Raw genomic sequence first — 20,935 nt, forward strand, 5'->3', positions numbered from 1 at the left:
GGTGGTCCGTACTTGTACCGTACCGTATCATAAAACATTTTATACTCACACACAAAAACAAAGAGACTTTACAATATACCAAAGTCTATAAAGAGATACGTGCTCCAGTTTTTTAAACACGGAACTTTAATGCCAGATAGGGTACATTAAGAGAATTTACTCACCGCCAAAAACAGAAAACACTTCATTTAATAAACACAACGAAGTGTAATTTCTTTACGTGCATGAAAACATTTGTAGTGACAAGCAGAACTGAGATAAGAAAGATTTATTAGCTACGCCAGAATAAAAGTCTTTATTCAATAATTTCCGAGTTGATTAACAGGAATTGTTTTATTTTAAGGGTATTTCGCTTTTGAAAAAAATATCATAAGTTTGGGATTGAAATTTTTTGGATTAATTAATACCGATCCGTTGATGTCTGTAGTTAGACTGCCCATACACGCCATAACAATATAGTGTGTACATTTTACTTACGTTTAGCATTTTTTAACATTGTATACATTAAACATGTGTATTTTAAATTTTACTTATGTCTTAATTCGCAAGCAGACGAAACCTTAGTACGGTACCAAGTACTACCACTTCTTATATTTCCGCCTATACAAAAATATATTCAAAATAATGTAGTGATACTAACACAGTATTACAAAATGATCGATCAGCTGTGTAGTTCGAAAGGTCAGTACCGATGTCGATGACCTCATAAATCGATGTGCTTTCCGCTACGTTGTGTGTATCATAAAAACGTTTATTCATAAAGCGTTATATTTTAACCAAAGAGCCTGAATTGTATTTTCATCTATTGTCTTTGACATTATGCTCAACTCCAAATATTTTAAATTCGGAACAGTATAGAATTAATTGAAGACGTTTGCATCCGAATGCATTTAAAAATGGAATTGTATTTCGTAACTAATTAATAATTATTGAATAAAAGTCGGTATAAAATACATTTGACTTTTAAACTGTGGGATATAGGCGAGATTCTTTAATTTTATATTTTACGAACACTATCATACGCATCAGTAGGTGCAAGAAATTTAAATACGGCATTCGTCGGACCGGTCTGGAATTCGATATCCTGATATATTACTGGTGAGGGCGCCGCCGACACGGCTCTAGGGACGAATAACTATTAATACAGGGGTTGTGTCGACCTTTAAGTGCTTTTGTACGAAAATAACTACATTCTCGGTTTATCTCTTACATTATATTGAAACGTGGTGTAATTGAAATCTATTATATATATTATTTTATCAGAAGTACGATATGAAAATATCAAATTTATATTAAGGTTATTTATAACCAATTTTAAATATGATAACCTCAAAAAATTGATCTTCATTGTATTTGACTATGACCATGATTTTTTTATTTATACTTAACACGAAGTCCATCCTAAATATTGAATTTTATTGTTTAATATTGTATGGATAGTTTTCGTTATATCCTATTTTCCTTATATTCGTTCCGGACAAGAATGTTCCATAGTTAATAAAATCCTTATAAAGCGCAAAGAATGAATGGAGTATTGTCATCTGTCATAACAAAGAAGTTGACTGTTATCACACACGCTTGTCATTTTTAATTAGTGAGCAAGGAAAACACATTAGGGGTTGATGCCCCAATCTAAATGACGCCCTCATGTGCCCTGGTGAAGTTAAAGAGCTAAAATATTTTTCTGCACATGTGGAATCTTTCAGGGTGCGCTCTTAAGGCCATTAAACATACTTATGCAGAACCTTAGAAGGCAACTATTTATTGGTTTACACACAAAACTCAATTACAGAGTTTATTTATTCGTAAATCCTGCAAAGCGTAAATTTACTGACTTTGATATAATATATGCCTTAGCATTTTAAATGAAGAAGAGTTATATTAGTCTAAAACTAATACATGTTATCATTATTTAAAAATCTAATGTTATGAAAAGGAATAAACAAAATAAAAGTTCAAACTAATTCATAAAATACCCTTTTTAACCGGCTTCAATCGGATCCTCAAACACAAAAATCTGGAAACAAAAAGCAATTTTTTTTACATGATTTTTGTGACTACACAATTTGCGATTTTCAGGTGTTTTATTTATAACTTAAGCGGATATTTTTACTTGAGTAATCTGATCTTTATTATATAGTTTATGAAGTCTTTGTTTGTACAAAATTACATTAAAAACTAGATTTTCGCGTGTATGAGAATTCCCTCAAACAGATTCCGCTAACAGATGTTTCACGTCATTACTATGTTTGATCTTTGGCCCATCCGCTAAGGATCAGCTGATCTGTGACCCGATCTAAATTATGGAGAATATTCTCATATCTAATGATATTTTTATTTCAGTCGTAAATATTGATATGAAAAGTCAAAGAGAAATCTATAAATTATAAATTTTCTTCAAGATATTCAAATTACAGGATTCTTTGTAGTAGGTTATTATAAATAAATAAGTGATTTGATTTGGTTTCTGATTTTTGTCCTGGTGTGGTTGTCTCCAAATGCAAACCATTTATGCTGCATAAACAGGAAATTTCCTCTTAAATTAAATAATACTAATATGAATTAACAGTTTAAAGCTCTCCTCTGTAACCCGAGTTTCAACAGATTAGAAATTGATAAGGCATTGACTTAAAATATCAGATTTAGTAAAATTTTGAAGGGAAAGAAGAATATTCAAAGCCAATGATAAAATTTTAGTTACATATTTAATAGAATAGTTTTGTGGAACTTTTTATCTTTCAATAACATAATGCTGGTCGAGGGATACGTGGTTTGTAGTAAATAATAGTATTTACTACAGTCAAAGGATTTCTAAATTTGGGTTCAGAGCAGTTTCATTTATAAAACATGTTCCAGACGAACTTTCAATTTCTAGGAACAATCACCCAAGGTCTTTCAATGCTACATGTGTCTACAATGGCATTGATTTCGGTACTTCTATAGAATTGTACTTCGTTAAATTTATTTTATGATTTTTCGCACAAAACCCAGACAGCCGTTATAGTTAACATATTCCATAATTGATAAAGCTTATGGACGTGACTTACAAAATTTACTCAACTTTTCTATTTACAATTAAGAATAGCTTCAATTAAGAACTGTTGCAGCTCTTTAAGTTTCGTTTTGTATCTTAAGTTGCAATCACTTGAGTCTTGAGTGCTCTCTATGTCAAACTACATGTAGAAATATTGTTTGAAACTGAAACTAAATATTATAAGTTTGATAGGAGAGTACCTACAGGCCTTAGTATCATAGTCATCTCTATTACGAGTAGATCTATTCGTTAAAATATTACTAGATTACTAAAATTAAACTATTAAAAAACCCAAGCGTTATTAATATTACGAATAAAGGCTCTTTATTATAAACAGAACTGCAGATAATGTATTTTACATAAAACAAGCTTACAAAGCTATTGGCTACTAACACGCCAGTTACAAATTTGTTCGCACTTAAAAAAATTAATAAGCTTATCAGCTATAAAACGTACTTCAAAATAACTTTATTGAGGCATAAATGGCTCAATGCCTCGCCCTTTAATGAATTTCTAACAACTTCAATTGCAAAATTCTCATTAAATTGAGAATTTGAATAAATGTTTGAAATTATTAATTTACAACAGTTATAGATATAGAATATATTTATGTACATTTTATAGTACTGTTATGCTTTTTGTATAAAAAACAAGAACACCGATGTTATAGTATAAATTTTCTAAATTATATATGTAGTAAGAAATACTACATATATATTAGTATGGCATTGAATACAACCAAAACCTTACATATTGAGTTTAAAAATGGAATGAAAAATTATCATAAAATTTGCGAATTGCGCTTGCCACCTTATGATGCCACAAAATACATAATATTAATTCTTAGTATATCGTTCTTTAATCCTTGACGTCTATTGTCTATGCGATTCTTGAAAAATTAGACAGGATACAGGCACCTGAGTCACCGGAACGACGTTCCGAAATCCGTCCGGAATTGCGCGCTCGTAAACGTGATATGAATAGAATATATAAACTATAATTATTACGTTTGTACACAATTATGGTATTGTATATAAATTCATTTGTTACACTTTCGCTGTTCTAGAATTATTTATTAATAGTTTATTTATATCTTTCTGTGTTTACAATTAAACAAATATTGAAATAGCTAGCAATGCAGATACTAATATTATAAAATAGTCTATTACGTTTAAGAACAAAATTAACGACTTTTCTAATTTAAAACCTCTTTTTTCGCCTCTCATTTTAAAAGTATTGGAGTTTTTACAAATACAAATGAAACTGAAAAAGCTAGTTATCAATTTTAACGTGTTTAATTCTGGTTTTGTGTATTCTCAAGCATAGTTCCGCTGTTCGTGGATCTGGATTTATGCTGCTTGCTGCTGGATGCTTTCTTATTGATATATGGTGCCGACTTCCAAAGGATACTTATATAATATATCTTATATAATCAATTTATTCTTTATTACATTTATTTCTCTAGATGCAAATCAATCATTAAAAATATTGTTTGTTATTAAATACTTTTTAGTGTATAGTCATTTTTTGGAAAGGAAATGTTTTGTTGACATGATTTTTATTGTGTATTTAATTAACACTTTATAAACTATATAAAAAAATTCTGGTTGCAAGACAAATAAGACTAAGTTAGTCGTTTTATAAGCTTTTATGCCATCAGAAATAATTATTTGAACACAACAATTGTGTCTCCACAGCAACTGTGAGTGCAACACAACATTCTAATACAGAAACACTTCAAAATAAATTTATTTTCTAATTATCTCACTACTGTAGCTGCTCATTTAGGGGCAGTAAACTTAAAATAGTGAAATTTAAATGCATTATACAATATACGAACTCCAGACAGTTGGCTTGGTTATAATTAACTTCAGCCACGACTTCCGTTCCGAAGATGAGCGTACACGCTTCACTCTATAAATATTTATTTAGCAATATTGACTTCCTTGTCTAATTACTTGTAATTCGATCAAGTCTTACATTGCAACATAGATAATATTTTTATGTTTTTGTTTTTTATTTTAACAAGATCGCCAACCTTCGCAAGGAGATTATTATTAAAAGAATTTTTAATAATTATCTTATTTTTTTATTAAAAGAAGAATATTTTTCTCTTTGTCATAGTATTTAGTTTTTCCATGAAGTTTTTAATAAAACACTTTACTATGTAATATTTGGAAAACACTAAATATAAATGGTCTATGTGATTCTTTCGTTGCGTTGAGAAAGTGTTGCTGTATAAGAATTATGATAATAATAATCCAGTGGCGGTACAATCCTATATTGTTCTTGACCGCAGATAAACCGCAGAAAGAAACGTATGCAACGTTTCTTCGATCATTTATATAAACTAGTACGTGATCAGCCTTTGTCTGATACATACATTGTGAGACCTGCGGGTATCCTCACTTTGCCTTCAACGTAGGAGTAATTGCACATATAAAAAGAAAAATCCTTTGGTAGCTGTGTACCATGATTCGAATATAAAAATACACCGAAAGCTCTCGAAAGTTTTTAAAGGTATATATTTTATATGTAGTAATGGCGCATGCATTTGGACAATATAACCTTAAAATAGGCCAGTTGATCATGATAAAGCCACTGAAGACGACTGACGAAAAAATTACTATAGTTACAAGCAAAATTATTTTTCTGTAATTGTATACAAAAGACAAAAAGGTTGTACACTATATGTTATTAATTACATATAGTGCTCCAGCTGTGAAAAAGCTGATGAAGTCAACTCCATGTTCGAACAAAGCGATTAATAATATCATCCAATTAAAGAAATTCATATGCATAATGAGTTTTCATGGAAGTTCGTTATCAGTGTCTGCAATCTGCACTTGACAAATCATTAATAACGACGAATTTTAGGTCACCGAATTTCAATGAAAAATTCAAGACGTTCTTGGAACATAAAATTTTTATGGTACTCCTGTTAAAAATTGTTAAAGAAATTTTCTTAACTATTCATTGTTTGGAAAAAGTTATAGTACTGATACTGTAATAGTAGAAATGCAGCTACACTTAATCAAACCATAAATTAAGGATAAAGTTGGATGCTTAATTAATCAATCAATTGATTAATTATTTTATAGCCCATACGAATAATATACTTATTTTTCTAAGCAAGAGTAGATCTAAGGGAAATTTACATGAATTCCCAAATTTTAGGTGAACCTATGACGTGATTTAATTTTGGGAGACATTTATCCTTTACCGTTCATTATTATTAGAACCTTTTTTTACTTTTAACCCATTTATAACTCCCGAGTGCTATATCCAAAGTATCGGTCGTGATTGCTACCGGTGTCTATAAAATAGAAAGAGTAGGCATAGCTATATAGTAATCGGTGATTTGTCTTAGGTATTTAAATCATACAAAACGTTACTTATTATTATTGTATTACAAAATGTGTTTCTATATCAGGGATTTAGGATTATGAATAAAGCGTAAATAGAATAAAGAATAAAAAACAGGACAGCCATTTAATAACAGCCAAACTGAAACGTGAAGTTTAGTACTTAATAATAGAATTTGCATTTCCAAATTGGGACGACGGTCGAGTATGCATTAATTTGTACCTGGAGCATCCGAGTAATTAACGAAGTGACGAACAAGTGCCCCCGGACGTGTTTCAATCATTAAAGTTATTGTCTCTGAGCTTTTGCCGCATTTTGCTTGTGAATTGTGGCTTTTACGCCATTACAGTGAACCAATACTACTGTTTTTTTTCAAGTTTCAATTCATTTTTTACATTGAGATAATTGAAATGAGAGATTGCTTACTTACTAAAGGATTCTATCATCGAAAAACAAATCTGTGATCTTAAAATATTGCATTAATCTCGCTTTAGTTGTTAGAAATAGCGGATACCTAAATTATTCTACATTTGAATAACAACTATCATTATAATTGTTTTTTTTTTAAACCGTCAAAAGAGGTTTGCTAACATAAAAATGAGACAGAAGCTAATTGATAATTGACAAATTTGTTTTAAAATAAAAACAAATTTAAATACAACCTTTTTTCAACTTCGATTTTTATTTGGCGGTAAAAATACATTTTTCTGAATAATGCCTGCCAAAGAGCACTCAAATATAAGTTATAATAATTCAAAATTGGGTCAATAACGAAGACCTAGGGTCCAGTAAAAAACGGAAATTCGAGCTTTAATATTTTTGGCAAATACATTAAGATTTTAAAAAATGTAATGATATAATGTGGTTGATCGCCTGGAATAGAGAGGTTAAGCGATAAGGCCGTTATAAACCTTTTGTACCGAGTAATTTTATTTGTAGGGTGTTCAAGAAATTGGTAACAAATAGGATTAACAGTAACATTGGTATACACACAAAAATATAATTGTTCTGAATATGTTTTTATATTCATTCTGAAGTATCAAATGTATCAAGCAACAAACTAAAAAAGTTGGATTATTATTAACTTCACCTTGAATAAGATTAAACAGTCTAGTAGGAAGTATGTTAAGTATACTTCTATTTCATAAAAAACTTCACGGCCCGGCTAGCTCAGTCGGTAGAGCATGAGACTCTTAATCTCAGGGTCGTGGGTTCGAGCCCCACGTTGGGCGGTATCTTTTTTTACTTTTTTGTTCTTTAATACGTATTACTACTTCGGTATTAATAAGTATTAATTTAGTATACATGTGTAAATATTATTTTTAGTTTCATGTAAGTACAAAAAATTATATTAAATCCTATACAATTTTAGCAAAAGAAGCAACATGTTTTAAATTGAAATTTCTTTAAAAAAGCTATTAAATATATGTAGTCAGAGATTGTATCGGTTGCTATCACGTTGTTTAAAATACAATTGCTAGATTTAAAAAAAGCGAGGTAATATTTTTAACGTAAGTTTGGTAAATAAATCGAAGTAAAAATAACGGAAATTAGCTTTATTACTATATACGTTGTAATGTAACTACGAAATTAATTACATATTTATAAAATATAAAATAAATATCGCAACTTAATTTGACTGAACTTTCAAAGTTTTCCTATGGCTAGGTGTTTTCAGTGTTTTGCAATGCTTTAATGTGTGCCAGTGTCGCAGGTACCTGGTTCATTCCTAAAAAAGAATTCTGCTCCAATTCCGAGACAATCATAGTAAACTTGCCCCGCCCCTTCTTAGAGTATCACTAAATCATATTGATCATAACGAAGGTTAAAAAACAGTATAATATAAATATATCTGCTGTTATTTGCTTGATTACTGCACGAGATTAAGACAAATTACTCTTGTTTGTCGAGTAATGTTGCAATCAGCCAGTCCGATAATACTGCAATAGTAAACGCCGCGAGATTTTGCTTTTACAATAGAATAACTAAAGTTTAATATTTATATACACAACAGTACTGTACAATTTGGAACATATGCATTTTAAAAAATTTCTCGTGTGTGTCTGCATGTGTTCAGTTAAACAGATCATAATCTTCATCATCATCATTATTATACATAAAAGCTAAATGTATAAAATTTAAATGTACTCATGACTAGATTACTTTTCTGTCTCTTTCTTTCAAATTATGTTTACACAGTTATGAAAAGAGACAGGTATACTAGAAGTATACCAATACTAAAAATGATGCAATATGATTTTGCTTTAATAAGGAGTATGAACTTTGTATTGTTTTATGAGGCATCTTACTCCCGGTAAAGTTTTATTAAAATATTCTCTTTTTCTATTATCTATGATTGACATAAAATCAAAACACTAACAATTACATCTTGCTTGATTGTAAAACGAGTATTTAAACGGTTTTTCAACAATTTAATTATTATTCAGGCGTAATATAAAAAATCGTAGACTCGGACTTTAAGCGCAAATCACATTCCTCGCCAAAATAGCATAAACAAACAGAGATTAACAACCGAAAGATATAAACAGAACAAATCGGATAATTCATTTAAATTAAACTAACATTGTTCAATCGGCGTAAAGATTTCGCTTAAAGTAAATTCAAGAGGAATCCAGACGTAACACTAACAATTCGTCCCGGCTCCTTCACAACAGTTTCTCTCTAATAAGATGTGGGCGAAAGATTGTATCGGATTTATTACCATAGTTACAATGTTCATGTAGTAGGAATAGAGTAAATACAATTCTTATATTTAGAATAACCAAACTACTAAAATCATTTAAATGATCCCTAGATCGCTTTGTCTCCGCCAAGAGCCGCTAGACAAAACAATTTTTTAAGCAGATATCACCATACAGAACTATTTACAATCGATCACGTGACTAAGCTAGCGATTCAACTGTTAACTGACTGATAACGACCTCACTAGCTGTCAAATACCTTACCAGGGCTTTAATGCGTTATTCAATCTAGAATTAACAATAATTGGAAAGAAGCACCAAGTTATCAGTAGTTAGTTACGAATACAACATTTAATATAACAGCCAAACAATTTCGTCCTACGCTAAACATATTATATGAAAGTGAAATCCGAAGAATACTCCTACGCTTAAAATAAATCCAGTTTCCAGGGTAAATATAGAAAGATTGCACACCTATTTGGACTTTGGATAAAAACCTATTGCGAAACTCTCAGGTGAACGGCTGAGTCACTACGATTGTGTTAACGACTAGGTGATGCGGGCGACTTTGTTCTTAAATAAAGCGAACAGAAATCACTATCAATTATGAATATTTAAGCTTAGGGATTACGCGGCAATAAAATAAGAGTACAAAATAAATAATTAAATACTAGCAATATTTAATATCTCCTATATATATGCCTTAATGTCACAATAAAAGTTTTACTGTAATCTGACTAAATTAGTACAAGCAATCCTATTATTTTTCAAGTTAATAAAAAAATAATTTTAAATTTTCCCGTTTGTTATTCAGACCATCAAGTTTCTAGCCGACGACCTTTCCATATCTTCGAACTGAATCAAGTCTGAGTCTTACCAGAAATACGATAATCTGTTATATACTTAAAATTCTTTCTGTTTGTAAAAAACGAACGTTTTTTGCGTCGAAAAATAACAAATATTCATTCAAAAGTGTATTTGGAACTGAGTTGTAAAACGCGATTTTATTAACATTTTAAGGGAGGTCCGATTATCGTACTTATAATGTTTAATAGCGCAGATTATTGCAGTAATGCTATAAAACATCGCGATGGTCTAGTTATCATTAATATAATTTTAAAACAAACACGACCTAGTTATCCGGCGCGGGCGCAGGAAGTCGCTAACCATCGCGGTCATGCTGTGTTTAAACTGTAATTAAATTTGGTTCAACTCTGATTTCAATCATCCTAACCAAGAATCGTTTATCAACTGATACGTGCGTTGAACTTTTAATATTTTAAAATATAACTATCCTAAAAGTATTAACTATAATATATAAGTAATCGAATCGATAAATCAATCAAATTGGATGTGAAACTAATTTAAAAAAAATTACTGTAAAGTAATTCCACAGTTACATGAAAAATACATATTTTTATGTATATATACAGAAATGAGGTAAGTTATATGTAATGATAAATATTACATAATTATATCACAGTAATTAATTATCGTTATTGTAACTAGACTTAAATAATTCAATTTATAGCATAAATTATTATTGTCAGATAAACTAGATTTTTCGCAATATAAAACGATTTAAATTCACGCGTGACCTGCGATGTTTAAACTAGAAAATAGGAATCCTAACATATGTATTACATAAAACATCGCCAAGGAAATGCAAAGCATGAGACACTCCAAAAGATTTATGGTTCGCGGTGAAATTTGTCAGATTTTTCACAGTTTGCCGGATAATAAATGGTTGTGAACATCCTCAAGTCACCAGGTATTACACCTCCCACTCGTCACTTAGCCCATTAATCTAACAAAGAGTCCTTCCGTCTGTCACCGCCAATCCAATACGACACGGAAACTTTTTGGTCAAATTATTGAGTTAGAGAAAAGTGCCTAATGGTGTCATATCAATTATACTTATCGTAGATTCACTTCTCTGGTCAATATCCACTATAGTTTTATCCATGAAGGCAATCTTAAAATGAACAATTTTTTAATTCCAAATATAAACTCAACTAATGAAATTTATGTTCTAAGGTCCGGTTCAGTAATTAAATGAAATTTAATTGTCTGTAACTTATAATCGTGTAAATTAATACACGTAAAGTGAATTCTGGCAATTATTTAAAAAATATTTTTTTTTATTAATTTTTAAGTTAAACCGAGGCCTAACAATAAGAAGTTATGGGCAATAAAGACAATATTTTTTTAAATAAAATAAAGTTATGAATGTAAAAACCGATGTGTGGCCCACCACAAGTGTATCTATCATTTCGTTTTATAGTACAGAGTTTAATAAAAACAAATAAGGTGAAGGATCAGACACGAAAAAAACATTTTTCACGCAAACAATAAGCTTGTAGTCAACAATATGCTGTCAGTTTCCGGCAGACGCCAGACGAGACAACAATCTTCTGGCGGATGTTAGTGAACTGTTTTGTATGCAATACATAATTTTAGGGAGTCCTTAACATACGGGATCAGACCACGACGTGTTTGAATACAAAATCATAACAGAAATTGTCATTTCAGATATATTGTAAAGAATTTAAATACAGCCTGGTAAAAATATAAAGTTAAAGTTTAATATTATCATTAAATTTTTAGAGGAAGGCTATATACTCTATTATATAGCGGCACTATGGTGAAAACGGTATTATACAAATTAAATCAAAATACGTTTATTCACTTTAAATGCGTCTCGAATTCGGGAAAGAGCAAGACTTCACCATTCTTATATATTCAGCAGAGAAGCATAAAGCATTATAGTGAATGAATTCTTCTTTGTCAATTGTTTTTCTGTGTTGAACTCTCAACTCAGACTGGTCTTAATCATAGGTTTGCAAATGCAAACCTAACAATGACAAATGCTTGTATTCGATAAAATTTTAGTAATGTAAAAGCATAGGAACATTATAAGATTGATCTTTAAAGGTAACTCACCGCATTTTTTTCATGTGCACTACGACTCGGTCGCTTCCTTCCGGGCGCGCCTTGAACAGTCGTCACTAACATGAACACTAGTCCAAGCACGGCCAAAGCTCGCACGTGCATACCCATTGTCCTTCTACAGTTAACAAACTCCCGGGGACCCCGCGCACATTTAAATTTCAAATAAGCGGCTGGCTTTGATTCACTATAAACGTCCATTCGTACCCTCGCGATAATCGATCCCCTGCTTTCGTCTTTCACATTACACACTATTGAATGCTTCTCGATGCATTCATTCGATATCCTACACCTATCGGATTCGTTGAATTTCGTCATATTTTCGTGTTTAATTGATAGTTTTCTGTCATCTTAGTATTCTAGCCGATTCTTTTTGTGCTACTGGCACTTTATCGGCTCTTTTCCTGTTACCGAGTTCCAGATTAATTTCTCTGTCGGGAAGCTGCGTTATCGTGCAACGTGGGCGGCGCCCTTGTTTATTCTACACTTATAATATTCTTGTGTGTACAAGATATTGAAGCGATTCTGCAACAAAAGATATGGCTTCATAAATTATAATCAATATACTTATAACAAATGCGCACAATTAAATAATAATTAATTTTAATATAATATTTACAACAACATATAAACAAAGCAAATTTTGTTCTTGAGATATCGACTCCCAGGGAAAGTCTTCCTAAGGAGGACCCTGCGTTATTTAAAAAAAAAGCATACTTCTCGCTTAGACGGTCATACATCCACTAATAAAATGGATGTCCATGGGCTGCGGTAGTTGCCTTTTATGGCCGTCCGCTCGCCTGCCTTCCTCTTAATAAAAAGCATCAAGAAAACTAGTTGTTTAAAAACCGCATATTTTAAATAACATAACATCTTATTATGACTAATTATTCGTATCTTAGTGAAATCTTTTGTCACGGATTCAGTATTAACCAATTTCACAGTAATAATACATTGTAAGTAGGTTATATCGTGTGCAAATAAAAAATGTCTTAATAAACAGCTGACGATCACAATCATACTTCATGTGTTTATTCTTTATAATAGAACTACTTACAAGCCAAAAGACCAACTCTCTTGACAGAATTGTTAAGTATACCTTTCTGTGTATTCTACACTAAAATAAATGTTGTATTGAGGGCCATGTCGCTTTTATTGATTTGTGCAAGTTTTACGACAAATCACTGTACCAATTTAAATATAATTCGAAAAAAAAAAATATATATATATATATATTTATTATATAATATAGAATATAACGCTCGTCGATAAATAGTTATTTATTGTTTTATGTACATTAAGTAATATCAGTGATAACAATGTCGTCACATAAATCATTCTTTGTCAATTGACATTATAAAATTATTTATTGTTCTATCGGGAATTTAATTTTTAACTCAACTATGAGATGACGAGAGACGAGTACAAAGTCGTATTATGTAAATTAAAACTTTAATTCTACTGCAGTCTGTCTAGCCTATTTAAGCTGATAACCAATAGATATATAGTGATAAAAAAAAAATTCAAGCACCAGTGTGTTTAAAGAACTGTCTTACCAAACTTAGCCCTAAACATACATACAAAAAACATACGTTGAAGAAGGCATTGGCACTTTCAATCTTTTCGTCGAAGATTTCTGCCTCCTTGTGAATGTTTAAACGCTGAACCATTTTTTGATAAAGGTATTAGTGAAACGCTTGTTAAGTTTAATAGACTATTTATTCTATTCAAGTGAAAATCGTCTTGAAAAGTATTTTCCAAATTTTCTTTGAATTGAACCAAAAAAATATCCACTTTTGCTCTTCCAACACCTAAAGTATCTTAGCATATGTATCTTTATTGTAATATCTTTCTCTTACTATCAACAGATTTATGACTAACCATTTCAAATGCATCGACTCACATGCTTGGCACAAGTTAACCAAGCTCAGTCTAAGTGCAACTATTTATAAACATTGATTTTAATTACGGCGCGCGAGAGTTATCTATATAAATCATATTTGTGATAATAAGCATAAAATGTCATGAATTTACATTTCGCAAATGTCATTCGTCAGCAAAAAAGGGCAAAAAAGTATTACCAAACAGTATTGAAATATTATAGGGAAGTCAAGGCATTTTATGTGGCCATAAATTTAATATATATTATTTGCCGACTCCATGGTTTGTGTAACGCCAAGGCTAGAGGTCGTCGGTTCGATTATCGGCGGAAAAAACACAGGGTGATGCTGAAAAGGCTGATTCCTGGTGCTCAGAAGAAGAGGCACAGAAATGAAGCCTGATGCCGTATTTAGGCGTTAAGGAATTTTAAACTCGAATCTAACATCAAGTTCAATTCAATAGTTAGTATAATGTATAATAACGTGCAATGTCAATAATATTCCAGTACCAATTAAAAGTGTGTTATCTTAATAAACGTTAATAGTTAAATTAATAAAACAACACTGAAATAATAAAACAAACGAAACTTACATTTTCTCAATTCGCTTTACAATAGAAAACCATAAAAAGCACTATGCTAAAATCTTCCTTTCCCTTTCATTTGATAGAAAGAGACAACACGAACACTGAAAGCACTGATATAAACTTTATAATACACGCTACTTAAAATTTATATTAAAATATTAGAGCACGATTCAATATTTAATATAAATGTTCACTTAATTACTTATTATATACGTTTTCAGTCAAATTTTCGTAATGTCCTTGAGCGGGACGCTCACACGAGCGACGCGGCTGAGCGCGGTTCTGTACTAAACTAAATTTACTTTTGCCACGGGACTCAACGGTATTACTTTGAACTTTAATGCATTTGCTTTGACGTGGGTTATTCATGTGTGAGTGGCGCTTTGTGGGTTATTGTAGACACAAAAGTGCGTGCAAGAAGAAATTTTGTATGATTAAAATTTCTTTCGATTTCGTATATTAGTATGGTCGCAATTAGCACTTTGAACAAAAAGCTTTGAAAGCTTTTGGGCATTTGTGATTCGATTTACCGCTAATTGCTGTTGGTTTTTGACTTACATAATAACTGAATGCATTGATATAGCTTCATTATAGTAATCTAGATTAAAAAAGAGTACATTACTAGATAAAAGCGCGATAATCATGACAAATTCAAAATAATTTTTTTTCACAATAACCCGTTTTTTAATCCGGTAATGTATTGAGTGTTGTAGACTATATTTCTCTATAAATTGTGTATAAAAGTAAAATTAGGATACTCATAATAACGTCGAAAAAATTATAAGCCGCAACTTACTTCCATACAAGCTTTAAATCTAGTGATGTCTCAAAAGCGTCTAGACTTACATAGATTATAGTATTACACAGTTTAAATAACGCTTAAGTCAATAAAAGGTTTTTTTATATTCTCAGCTTGTTTGATAGTTTAAACCGTCAGATGTTTTTATGCGTTTAACATGTGGTTTACATTTTATAAGATGTTGATAAACTACGATTTGCAGCATTTTCGTTGCGAATAATTCTGTGAACCGACAAAAATGTTTTTTTTTTAGTTCCAACCAGAGTCATAGCTTTATATCGTGCGTTTGAACCACAAAAAAGGTCTAATTTTTCTATCATTTGCAATGTTTGTACGGTGAAGTAAAACATCATGAGGAAACCAGCTTCTCATCTTACGAGAATGGACATGTGTCAGGCGCAAAAAGATAGCGATTAGCAAAAATTATGAAGATAACAAAGGGTCTGTTATCTCCAATAACAAATCAGTTTAACATAGGCCTTTTAGTTTTAAGGGACCAGTATTGGCCTAGTGGCTTGAGCGTGCTACCCTCATATTGTTTTTTTAGTTTTAATTGTCATTTATACATTTGCTTATCCTTGAACTGTCCCACATAATTGTCTAAAATTGTATGTGTCTTGGTCTCAAACCAATGCAAGAGTATATTACAAATATATGACAGTTGGTAATATATTGATTTGTAGACCGGCAACTTGTTCAGCTCTTTTATAAACAAATAGTTGTTTCTTCGATGTATAAAGGGAGTACTTTAAATGATCAATAAAAAGACTCGTAAATTATTGACACGACAGACAAATTATTTTCTTTTCGTTACTAACAAAATTACTTAATATGAATAATAATAAAATCGTTTTATTTCAGGTACATTACAATTCATACATTTATTTTCCTATCATCTAATTCATTCTTAGGCATCACTGTGCCCTATTTTAGCAAAGGACTCCTTTAAACTGTGCTGTTTCCAGAATCTGTTCTATCCACCTTCTAAATTGTCAACTTCTTTTGCATTTATTGTACCTAGGGCAACAGTTTACTACTTTGATGCTACATTTTTCTATTCCCTTTGCCATGTGCCTAGTTAAGTTAATTTATTTTCATTGAGACATCTTCTACCTTAGTCATTCTTAATGATGTATCCTATATGTTATCTTCTCTACTCTTCCCTATCATACATCGTTCCATCAATCTTTGAAACACTATAGTTTTCTATGGTGCGCGTTAGTAAGCAACCAAATTTGCGATCTATATGTTACCTTTAGCTCATATGAATGCTAACAATAACACTTATACCATCTGTATTGTGTGAGATACAGTAGTATGAGAGTAAGAAAATAAACGAAAATGGCGCGCAGAGACGTTTCAATGAACATAAATGATTCATTATTAGCGTAAGTAAGTAACCAGAAACCACAAAGTCATTTCATAAAAAAGTAAAACTTGACTCATATAAAATTACATCCTTCTCATCACGTAGTAACAGCGTTGGGAGCCAAATGTACGCTTTATAAACTTTATTAATAAAGTAATATAATAATAAGATATAATGTATATTGTAAAGTCCTATGTTGTATGACTATATCAGTCAGGATCAGTCGGATTCAAGTTGAAGCCTTCAATAAAAATTGAAAAGAAAAATTTGCCGCTGTTTGTCTATTCATTTAACGTTACATACTTATATAAATGCGTTTAATTTTTTACATTGTTATATATAATATATAACTATAATACTTCTGTAATTGGCAAAATGTATTATTCTTTGTTAACATTCAAGACAAAGACAGGTGAGAAAAATGAAAGAAACGTTATTTTTTTTTCTAATTTGAAATTTGTATGTTACATCGGAAGATACGATAATTAAATTCACGCTTTCCAAGTAAGTTTACAGTTCTCTATTAATACTAAATAATGAAAACAGTGACAGTCTTGGCTTCTTCTGTATCTAAATCATGATATGGTAACTTAGACGACAATGTTTCTTAGGTACTCTACACCTTACAAAAAGTAATAGTAAAAACATTCTGTCGTATTATAATATCATATATATAGTACATAATATATATATTGAGGCAGTGGTGGATAATTAATATACGTCATATGGTGACACAGATTTAAAACACTTAACCGCATTAAAACGCATTTTATAATCGCAACTTTATGTAGACAACCTGTGGTCGTAAGTTTTAGCAAACGTTAAAATTAAACTTGAAACAAAATTATATTTAACTATACTAGACATTACGTTTCCGTATAAAAATCAACATTTAACACGTGGTTTACACATATTTAACTAGAACTTTTCAAAGTATTTATAACAAGGTACCAAAGCGAGTCATTACCATCCTACTTTGGAATCAATACCATATGCGCACACGCATTGAATGTTATTGTTCGTCTACCTGCTTTACCTAACTCAGCTAAATAACACTTCCTTCTTTTCGAGAAATCAATAATCTATATGACGAAGCTAATTCGTCATATCGAGGGTGACCTACTGAAGTGTTTTCGAAAATTTGTTTTCCTTGTATAATGATATCATTGAAGTACGCGTTCGATTGTCAACTGTTTAAATTTCCAAAAACAACGGATTTTCTAAACAAGAGAGAAACGATGATATATAAAAGGAATAAATCCGTTAATTATTCACTAATCTGACACGTTTTTATTCATAATATTTAGCTTAAATTTATTTAAAACACACAAATGTACAGTATTTACAATATTCTTAAGTAATAATAATAATTAAAAATTCTTAAATAGAAACCTTAAACAAATTTAAAAGTTTGTTTCCTGTGGCAGTGGACCTTTACTAGTGGACTATTACTATAGGTACATATTCGTTGAGGAAAGCGCCAACTCTGTAGTGACCGGTACTATCTACTAGGCGCAACCCTATTTTTTCAATGCATTGATTTTCAATTGTTTACTACACGATTTCTATTCGAAAGGTAAAACCTATTTCTAAGACCTAAGACGCTACTCAGGTATTTATAAAAAAGTTTTTGTTGTTCGTGTTATATTTGAATTTAATCTATAGTGTTGGTTTAACACATTCATTTGCATTTTGAATGAGCAATGCATGATGTATTACAAATATTTATTTTACTCATTATACTGTTTTTTACACCAGTGAAAATTGATACAATACACACAAAACTGTACATATTTCTCATTATCTTTTATTGTTCATACCGTTAATCACACAAAACTTACTTATATTACGGACAAATTATACAACTTATACGTACATATTTGTATATAGATATATAACTGATAAGCGGACTATACGTATAGCACACATATCCATCCATACTTGTTTTCACAACAGTTTTTTGTCACATACCAAAGAAGAAACCCAGAGCGCCCAGAGCGATCTCGTGCGTCACCTCTCAATACCACAAAAATCAGAACAACTACAACGATCAACCAAAAATGCCACAATTTTTTACTTAACATTTAACGTTTTAATATTACAGTGCAACATATTAGCTATTTTTGTATTATTCTCTTTAGTTATAGGTAAGTTTATATTCTAATATTTTAATCTAAAATAATAGAGATTAATTTTAGTATAACAATAAGTGTATATTCGCTGTAAATCTATAAAAGAAATTGATTTTGTCAAACAGATTTAGAAATATGATGAACTGAAACTTCAATAGAAATAAATGCAATTTATACAATATTGACGCTGATTTAATGGGGTATTATTAAAATTTTATTACGACATAAATTACATTTTTAGATCACTGACCACACGTAAAAGACATTTTTTATGTATAGGGTCTCGCTCGAGCGGGGCTGCGTTTGCAATAAAATATTACACTTATTGATAAGATGTATAAAATATATTTGTTATATTGGAAGACAGAAATATTAAGATACAAACAATTTTAGCGATGAACAATTTAGATTTAAATACTATAATAGAAAGTTGCTGGGGTTAACAGATTTGTATACAGCACTGAATTTCAGTGACCTCTCGCTATCGTTATCATTAGGTAATCTGAGACTCGCTATCCTGATACTGACGTAAATAGGTACGAATAAGTATCACAATCAAGCGAGGAAATCCTACTAGCGTTAAAGGTACACACTGCCACAGGGACTAAATTTTTTAAATTTGTTTTAATTTTCTTTATATTATATTATGTAGATTAAGAATATAGTAAACACTGTATATTTGATTGTTATGTTTAGATTTTAATAAACTATATATCCCACTGCTATATTGAGTTTTCAGTGTTATTAGGTACTGTGCCTGGTAAAGGTTGCCACATCGAATTTCCATACAAAAACATTTGGATCGCTGTTGCTGTACACCGGGCACATACAAACAGAAGATTGTACAACGTCGAATATATATCCTATATATAAAACGTTATAGGCCTGGATTATTTTGTATTAGTCTGTGATTATGAACGCACGTCAACAGCTTTTAAGTTAAGGTTATTGTTTGTACTTTTTACTATAAAATTATCATTTTAATTAGTAGTTAAAAAGCGACCTTACTAGTTACAAAGTTATCTGATTGCCCATTTGCCATATTTATGATATGTATTATAAACACTTTAGTGAAAGCAACTAATTTGTTTTTTTACAATTCACGATAATATAAACAAATCTTCTATTAGAAATTATTAGAACCATCCCAGCGTTATACTCACAGTTATCTGCCCTTTAAAAAAAACAATCGTTTCATTATAACTATTTACTATGAAAACAAATGAGTTATACTTTTACTAGTCACAAAAATTGATGATACTTAACATTATATCGAACTATTGAGGTGTCGCTTAGTCATCAGTTGAATAACGGTAATAAATTTGGGTCAAGTACTCAGAAAGCAGTGAACTTGCATCGTTTAATGGTTTGGTTTTGCCTTATTCACACGTCACTCGTTAGACGTTGAACTTGCGGATTTTTAAGAATACGGCTACAAAACAGCGAGTAGCGGACAGACCTTTTACACATGATCCATAGCATATAACGCACGTGAGTGAAATATTTCAATTGGCCAAATGAAGTACATATATTAATTAAAATGTCATAATTTTTTTATCTGATCTAGCCTAATTTACTAAAATAGATATTTGACATAAGAAAGTTCTTTGTCATACACTTGTCTACTTACGGTCCCTGTTAAAAAGACACTATGTTCTTGTGTACCATTATTTTTCACCTACAAATGGTTCCTTTTCAATCTTAATCTAATCTACGAGTACATTCTTTATAATTATATATATCTATATATAAAATATATAAAAATTGTGATTCCAATATAATATCTGTATACTGATTTTGTCAAATAAACCATTTTTGACCCGTTCTCTTCATCATTTCACGCTTACTATTTTATTACGTATTCGTATACATGATCGTTATAAAAGTGTTCTTTTTTGAAATAATGAAATGCGTTTTAAAGTCCTATTTAATAATAGCCTTTTATTTCAGTTATTAAGTATCTTTAAATAATTTTACTATTGTATCATCTACGTTTATTCATTGGAGTGGCTTTTTTGGCAAATGTCTCTTCTGAATCCTGTCATTTCTGTTTGTGCCATTTTCTGGCATGTCTCCCGCTGTTTACGTAATCTGGTCTATCCACCTTTTAAAGTGTTC

At 30.7% G+C, this 20,935-nt stretch overlaps 1 protein-coding gene and 1 non-coding gene across 2 annotated transcripts in view; one reads left to right on the top strand and one right to left on the bottom strand.

The window, feature by feature from the left end:
* The window catches only part of LOC123709991 (matrix metalloproteinase-2-like), a 127,681-nt gene extending 112,897 nt beyond the window's left edge, over positions 1–14,784 (bottom strand). Inside the window, exons 1-2 of the mRNA XM_045661642.1 lie at positions 14,524–14,784; positions 12,046–12,576 (exon numbers count right to left, since the gene is read on the bottom strand). Coding sequence (XP_045517598.1) covers positions 12,046–12,369 — 324 coding nt within the window. The 5' untranslated portion in view covers positions 12,370–12,576; positions 14,524–14,784. The remainder of the gene's footprint in view (positions 1–12,045; positions 12,577–14,523) is intronic.
* Trnak-cuu lies at positions 7,560–7,632 on the top strand. The gene has a single exon. It is a non-coding gene; the product is annotated as a tRNA-Lys (tRNA).
* Positions 14,785–20,935: the final 6,151 nt, after the last annotated feature.

Source organism: Pieris brassicae, chromosome 5 (assembly GCF_905147105.1).
Source record: "Pieris brassicae chromosome 5, ilPieBrab1.1, whole genome shotgun sequence".
In the NCBI taxonomy this organism is placed as follows: Eukaryota; Metazoa; Arthropoda; class Insecta; order Lepidoptera; family Pieridae; genus Pieris; species Pieris brassicae.